This window comes from Barbatula barbatula, assembly GCF_947034865.1.
Source record: "Barbatula barbatula genome assembly, chromosome: 15".
NCBI classification, from domain to species: Eukaryota; Metazoa; Chordata; class Actinopteri; order Cypriniformes; family Nemacheilidae; genus Barbatula; species Barbatula barbatula.
In genome coordinates, this window is record NC_136778.1 from 16,210,284 (window position 1) to 16,217,993 (window position 7,710).

Here is a 7,710-nt window from a genome sequence, read left to right on the forward strand (position 1 = left end):
TGTGCTTACCTCAAACTGAACGGATTAAATAAAATATTTTTTGACTTTTTGCCATTGAGGGTCCATCTGTACGTTCGAGGTTGCGTTATCAAATACTTGCTTTGATTTAAGAACTAAGCTTTATTTCCCTCTCCATCTGCTCTAGTTTGTTTTATAAGTACATAGATATGAATGACAAGCCACAAGCCTTTACTAACTTGCGTTACCAATCTTTTATCCACTTTAATTTCAAATTAGAGGTGGTTTATGAATATTTCAGAACCAGTTCAAATTCAGAATTATGAACAAACCATCTCAGCTTGTGTCCCAATGCTTGAATGTTTTATATTAGTTTATAAAAAAATATATAATTAATCTGAAAAGCGTTCATTAAAATTTTTTATTTTCACTCATTTTGTTGTCTGTCAAGCAAAAATCGTGAGATGAATTACTTAGAAACCTCCGTAAACCAAACAATCTTAGTTATCTTTCATGTATGTAGCACAAATGGTTTAGAAAAAAACAACTACATTTAATTTTAAACGCAAGTTTTACAAAAATCAGGCCAAAATGTGATTATTGAACAACTGATCCATTAAATGTCCCATATTCTCTTCCACAAACCCCCCTAATGACCCCCACAGGGCTGCCTGTCCTCTGTACTCTTTTACTATGTCCAGCTAGCGCCAGCATTCTGATTTACTCTGACTCTGAGGTAGGAGACGGCTGTTACGATGGCTGTGGAGCCCTGACAATAGTCTAGGATATGACGGGATTACTCTGTGACATTTGACCGTCCCTCCATTAGGACCCTGGTGATTTCTGACCATGGGCTCGAGGGCAATGAACTACAGAACACTAATTACAGACACAAAGTGACAAACCTGGGACCACAATGGGCTTTTATGATGGATTAGACAGACTGGCATTAAAAGAGGTTTGCGTGCAGAAGGGCAAGGGAGATGACCAGACAGCTGTTCCTCACTCTCATATTCTCTTAAGCTCTGCTCATCTTAAATCTATTTTTTTTCACAAACTCACATTCACAAAGCAACTCTGCAGCTAATATTTATAAAAAGTCATAAAATATATGACCTTGCGGAATAGTTTAATGTTTTTAAATGAATTATCCGCCAAAGTGAAGCCAGTATAAACCTCTTTTATTTGTATTGCTGTTTATTATAAGATAACAGTCATTCCTAGATGGTAAACTGTGTCGATTCTTTCAAAGAATTCAATAAACATTTATTTATTCACCGATTCAGTGACCAAGAATGGAACAATACCTTTTATGAATGTGGACGGACCAGTTTTGTTAGATCAACATTTTCCTATTTTACAACAGGTAATGGAAAACGTGGGTGTATTTAGATTGCAAAGCAAACACACCCTTTAACAAAAATAAAATGTTTAACTTGATAAAGACACAGCAAATTACAACTGAATGAGCACATATGTTTGTATGGATTAAGTACCATGTTCAGTTTTCACTGTTTCAGCATGTGGCTGATGGCAATTGCCCCGACAACGTCTCTGAGGCTGTAAACCAGGTGATATTTACACAAGACCCTCCTCACAGATGGATGGACCACTGCTGAGTTGACTGGGTGGCGAGGCGGTAACTTACTGTGACTAACGACAGGCCACATGTCAAAGAAAACACACCCTGAACAGCCCATGGTTATCTGATATTAGCCTGACAGCCATATTAAAGATTATAGTAAATACACTGGTGTTTAAATAATTGCTTTTTCCATGTGTGTAAGGGTAAAAGTGAAGCAGTGGGTATATTGTCTATGGTCCAGTCTCTACTTGGGTGGCTCAGACATTAATGTATACCACTGGTGATGAAACAAACATCACTACCTGCTTATATGCATATAATTGTATATAGAAATAGAACAAAATGTAAATTTAGGATCCTCTAATACACTTTAAATAGATATATCTGCCCTATGCTGTAGTTAACAGACCTGAAAGTACAGTTTATATTACATACAGCAGGAAATAATGGTAAACTGTCAATTAAAGGGCCAACAGTATAGTCTAGGCTACATGACACTCCACACTGGAGACTTAAATGGAAATGTACACCTCATTTCGCAACATAAAACGTAACAATCTGTACTAGTAAGATTTGACATGAGAATAAAAGGAGCTAAAAAGGGAAGAGACCGTGAGAAACCGGTTTCTCGAGGCAAGCTGCCATTTTTGGTTGTGGTGCCCAAACAAGTTTCTGTCAAGTACAAAAACGAAGATGATTCCTCTGTTTTATAACTTTGGACATCCCCTGCTGCCTGTATCAGACATATGTGGTGATCAGAAAGAGGATACACAATTCTTCAACACGGTTGTGACCTTTTACAATAAAAACCCACCCCTGACCTTTGGGAGAACTAAATAATAACAGACAAAAAAACCACATAAAAAGCTGACAGAAAATATTTTACTTTACATTTTACTTTAAATTATGTTCAAATGTTCTTTACATATTGCTAATGTTATATTTGTGATTATATGATATCATGCCGGTTATTTTGAATGTCATAAATTTTATTCTACAGTGTTATAAATGCCCAGTTGGTATGTTCATAAAAGTTACATTTTCAATGGTTTATAAGACTAAGAAATTTAAAGCTAAAAACAAATCAAAAAACTTTTTAAAGTAGGATCTAAATAATTGGTGTCGTTTTTGTTTTGGGTTATAACAAAGAAAATAAAAAAAATGTACGGTTGGGTGTCATGTTGGTAACAGCTAGCTCGCTTTTATGTATATTTAGCCTATTAAAGTCCAGATCTGTAGCCTAATCAGTTGCGCTCAATGTCACGTTTACGTCGTGCTCTAGCGCTGGAGCTGTCGCAATAAAATGCAATGTACCAGAGACCGTCGATAAGTCAAGATAGCCACTAAAAACGATATTGCCTGTTCTGTAGATTTACTTCACATGATGGCAAACAGTGTTTTTTCACAGTGTTTAATATTCATCTCATCATATAATAAAAATTTAAAACTAATCAATATAATTAGTTTCCGGCTTTGAGTTAACAGTGACGCTTTATTTGACAACACGCACTTTTGAGAGGATCTCTAGGGACTGTCACGGAGACGGCCGGTGGACCTTGTGGCATGCTGTCACTCCAGAAATGATACGCCCCCTTTCAAAACCATTGGCTAAAAGAAAATCACTGGAGCAAATGCACTTTGCTCATAAAACACAGTATTGCCTCGTTTTTCGCGCCATGATATGTTTTCTAATGTTTTTCTTCTTTCATATCCATATCAAAATAATTTCATACTCCAAGAAATTATGTTTTGAGAGTCTAACAGTTCGTTCTTTATTAAGGATAGACGAGGTTGTGAAACTTTAATTTGCCCAGTTTTTAATCATACGATACGCGTATGCGGTTTCTTCTTAATGCCGTCAAAACTGATACGTAGCTACTTTTACTAAATGTATATATTACCATATACACATACACCACGATTGTAAATTGCTTCTCTGTATCCCGCCTCTGCCACGGTCTCAAACTGCTAAGCGGGTAACCAGATATTCAAAAACAATACGTAATCCCACAATGCACCGCTTCCTCGATTTACAGCATTACCTCATCCCATCAGCCACCGCGAGAAGAAGAATCTTCTGGGTGGTCGTCTAGGCAACGCGCCTTATCTGAAAACTGTGGAACGCCCAGTAAATCGCCTCCAGCCAATAAGAGACTGTATGCATGACATCATTGCTATTTTTAGTGGGGCAGCGGTAGCAGATAAGGTTTGCCTCCACGCTGGAGAGTCTCAGAGAATACAGATCTCGCCACAGGGAAACATCTATGCTTGGTTGAAATACAAAACACAAGTTTTCGGCTCAGCGCTGTTTATCTGTTGATATCTTTAAACAGAACGACAACAGCGGGGAAGGAGCGTTTTATGTTCGCGAGTTTTGGACTTTACGCAGTAAGTTTCTTACGGGACGGGGAGTTTACGGAACGAACTCTAAACTTTGTGTATCTTACTTGGTAGACTTCTTCCTAAGTTAAAGCGCAACATAAAGATAAGCGGAGAGTGAACTATCGCTTGAAATTCCGAAAGACTATTGAACTAAAAGTATCATTTTATCTTCTATGTCTACCAAGATGGAAACTACTTTCTACGATGACACTCTGAACAGCGCGTTCTCCCAGCATGACAGCGCTCCTTTTGGATACAACCACAAGGCACTGAAACGCAACATGACGCTGAATCTGACCGATCCAGCCGGCAACCTGAAGCCCCACCTGAGAGCCAAAGCCAGCGACATCCTGACCTCGCCCGATGTGGGACTGCTCAAGTTGGCTTCTCCGGAGTTGGAAAGGCTTATTATCCAGTCCAGTAACGGCCTGATAACCACAACGCCGACTCCGACTCAATTTATCTGTCCTAAGAATGTGACGGATGAGCAGGAGGGTTTCGCGGAAGGGTTTGTGAGGGCACTGGCCGAGCTGCATCACCAACACATGCCCAGCGTCACCTCCGCTCCCCAGACGACAATCAACAACACCATGGCGCCCACCTCGTCTATGGCAGGTGGTGCGGTTTACAACTCCGCCATGCGCTCGGATCCCCCGGTGTATGCTGACCTGAACACTTTCAACCCTGCTATCAGCAGTGCGCCCTCGGCGGCACCGAGTTTTAGCACCGCCAATCCCGCTATGAACTACACGACAGCACCGCAACAGCACACCATGAGCACGCAACTGCCCGTCCAGCACCCAAGACTTCAGGCGCTGAAAGAGGAACCCCAGACGGTGCCGGAGATGCCCGGAGAGACCCCTCCTCTTTCTCCCATCAACATGGAGAGCCAGGAGCGGATTAAAGCCGAGAGAAAGCGCATGAGGAACCGGATCGCCGCTTCCAAATGCCGGAAGAGGAAACTTGAGAGGATCTCCCGGCTGGAGGACAAAGTCAAGAACCTGAAGTCGCAGAACTCGGAGCTGGCATCTACCGCTAACATGCTGCGGGAACAAGTGGCACAGCTCAAGCAGAAAGTCATGAACCACGTCAACAGCGGCTGCCAACTTATGTTGACACAGCAGCTGCAGACGTTCTGAGAAGAACGAAAAGACTTTTGAGTTAACTTAAAAAGACGCAAAGTACAAACTTCTTGGGCTTCATGCAAGCATGACTGCTGCCGTTGGCCCACTGGGACCGGGACTGTTCGACCGAGCGCCTTGCGCTCTGGCGCGTAAAAGGATGTTCTGACTAGACTTTTGAGGAGTACAAAACTTCCCAAACTCGGTCAAATAGAGACAGAGGGCATGAGACTCACTCTGTAACATCTTTTACTTTCTGATGAGAAAAGAGACTTATCATTGTTCACATTGACCAGATGGTGCATGGACCTATGCTTAACGAAGCGCTCAGTATTATGGAAGAATAGAGGGGACATGACTATAATACAATAATAAGGATATAAATGTCTGGCGCACCAAGCAGGAAGTCTGTCCTCTAAACATTTGATAAAGCTGCCAGACCTTTGAGTTACATTGTACTTATTGTTCTTAAACTGAATGGAATTGACTTTTTCTTTGAGTGAGTCAAACTTCAGCTGTTTCCTTTTTAAAAAAAAAAGTCAATTAATGAGGTTTCACTCATTGTTATTTGTAAATAAGATCAACCATGCAGGAGTACTTAAGTTTACCATTTGTAAGTAAAGTACAATATAATTTTTTATGTTTGTTTTCTGAGAACATCAGAAACTATCAATATTTATGAACTGTAATAAAGTATGTAAAACAAAAACCATGTCGTTGTCTTCATAGAAGAGTGTGTGCCGGTGTGTTCATGACAAACATGTGCGGGCATGTTTTGGGAGATACCTGTTTTGCAAAGTAAAGTCCACACAGAGTCTTTGGACATTCTTGTATATTCAAGCTTAAGTAAAAAACAATAAAATATTTTTTTATAATGGATCACAACAGAACATTATACATTCTCGTTATGAAAAACGCAAATCATCAAGCTTCTTACAGATATTTACAGTTTATTATTTATAATTACAACACCTTAATTGCCACCTTTTTAAAAATACGGTAACTAGTAGTTGCTAACTCCATTGCATTAAACGCACAATAATAAAGTAATATAATCGCCACGCAACTCAAAAGTAAACTCAAAATTAACTTCCCATAGTGCATCATGCGCTCATTATCGTTCCAGCTAGAAGAAGGTCTTAAGTTGTATGACTGCCTACAGCTTGATTATGGGACATTTTAATAAAGAGTCATTATTAGCTAATATCTCTTAAAACCAGAAGAGGGCGCAATCGCCCTGTTAAAAGTGAGAAATATTCGGCATACCACTGTGTGTTTTTGTGGTCTCTTTTTCGTCAGTTGTTTGTAAGTGAGAACAGGACACTTGCGGGCTTTTAGAGTGTCACTTTGCGTGAAATGGCGCCCATGGACGAATAATATGTATTGTTTCGTTAAAGTAAAAATACACAAACGTTTGTATTAATGAAAAAAAGCCAAAAACTCAGTAAAACTAAAATCAGTTCATAAGTATAACCTTTACCAATGAATCAAAAATAAATATGATTTTAAGCGCAAGAAATATAAAGCAAGTCACCAGCAGTTTTAATAAAAAAATTTAAAAAAATTGGCTAGTTCAAAAATGTACAAGCCTCTGATTTTTAAACAAGTGCCTTTACACAAAAACAAGCCGAATAAAAGTCTCATATTATATTCAGGTCACCAACATATATTTATCTGTCGGATCCTATGAGTCCACTGCCCAAACTTGGCAAAAGATGACATCATACCGGAACACCGGCACCTACCTATCCGTATTAGGCAAGATAGCGATCGGAAGATCTACGTCATTCGAACTAGTGGGCGTGAGTTACGGGAAGAGGAACTCTCCATAAGTCTGTCTGATCTTCAGTGCGCTTTTATTTGTGAGAGAAGGGAATTTATTATTAACCTAACAAAGACATTATCAAATCGTTCATTCGTATGGCTGTGTGGTTAGCATCAGACATATCAGAAACAAATGTATAGTACACAATGTAAATCGCTTTGGATAAAAGCGTCTGCCAAATGCGTAAATGTAACGTAAAGTGAAATACTTTTTATCTTATTAGCCTACAAGACTTATATTAACTAACTGTGAGTTAACTCACCTTTTCGTTTTTATTTTATATATAAATATATGTGTGTGTGTGTATATATATATAAACTTTAATTAAGAACAAATGTACTTTTAAAATAATATAATAATGATCTTTTTGGCTATGGAATAAACCAAATTTGATCTTGTTTACATAAGTGATAAATTTAACATTTACATTATAACATATGTTGTACATTATAATTTGGTCATGATGAGCACAGTCTCTTGCTAGATGACAAAAAGAATATTCCCTGTCATGGTTACGGCAGCCATGTAGCAGATTAAGGCAGGTAATCCAAACAAAAAACAATGCGCCGGTGCACATCAATAAAACTTTTAAAATGTATTACCAAAACATGCTATAAATGTGCCATACACAGAATGTACAGTCTTATAGTCTTAGATACATTCCAAAGGTTTCTAAATTGTTATGTTGATTTTTACTATTGTTTACTTTAAATCTTGTTGCTAAGAAACAATTTGTTTATAGTGATAAAGGACAAAGAGAATGCAGGAGGTCTTTTCAAACATTTCTACTTTTCTTCCAGAACTAGGCTATATCTATAGACAGACATACAGAGGTTGAC

The 7,710-nt window shown here is 38.6% G+C and overlaps 1 protein-coding gene across 1 annotated transcript; it reads left to right on the forward strand.

Moving 5' to 3' along the window:
- The first annotated feature begins 3,780 nt into the window (after positions 1–3,780).
- On the forward strand, positions 3,781–5,745 carry jun (Jun proto-oncogene, AP-1 transcription factor subunit). The gene is made up of 2 exons (XM_079475462.1): positions 3,781–3,931; positions 4,111–5,745. The coding sequence occupies exons 1-2, from the start codon at positions 3,905–3,907 to the stop codon at positions 5,062–5,064; spliced, it is 981 nt and encodes a 326-aa protein (XP_079331588.1). The 5' UTR covers positions 3,781–3,904; the 3' UTR covers positions 5,065–5,745.
- Positions 5,746–7,710: the final 1,965 nt, after the last annotated feature.

What these genes read in the sequence shown, in the direction of transcription:
- jun (XM_079475462.1), top strand. Translation starts at nt 3,905, where the DNA reads ATGTTCGCGAGTTTTGGACTTTACGCA. An exon ending in CGAGTTTTGGACTTTACGCA is followed by an intron (nt 3,932 to 4,110) that starts GTAAGTTTCTTA and finishes ATGTCTACCAAG; the next exon opens with ATGGAAACTACTTTCTACGA.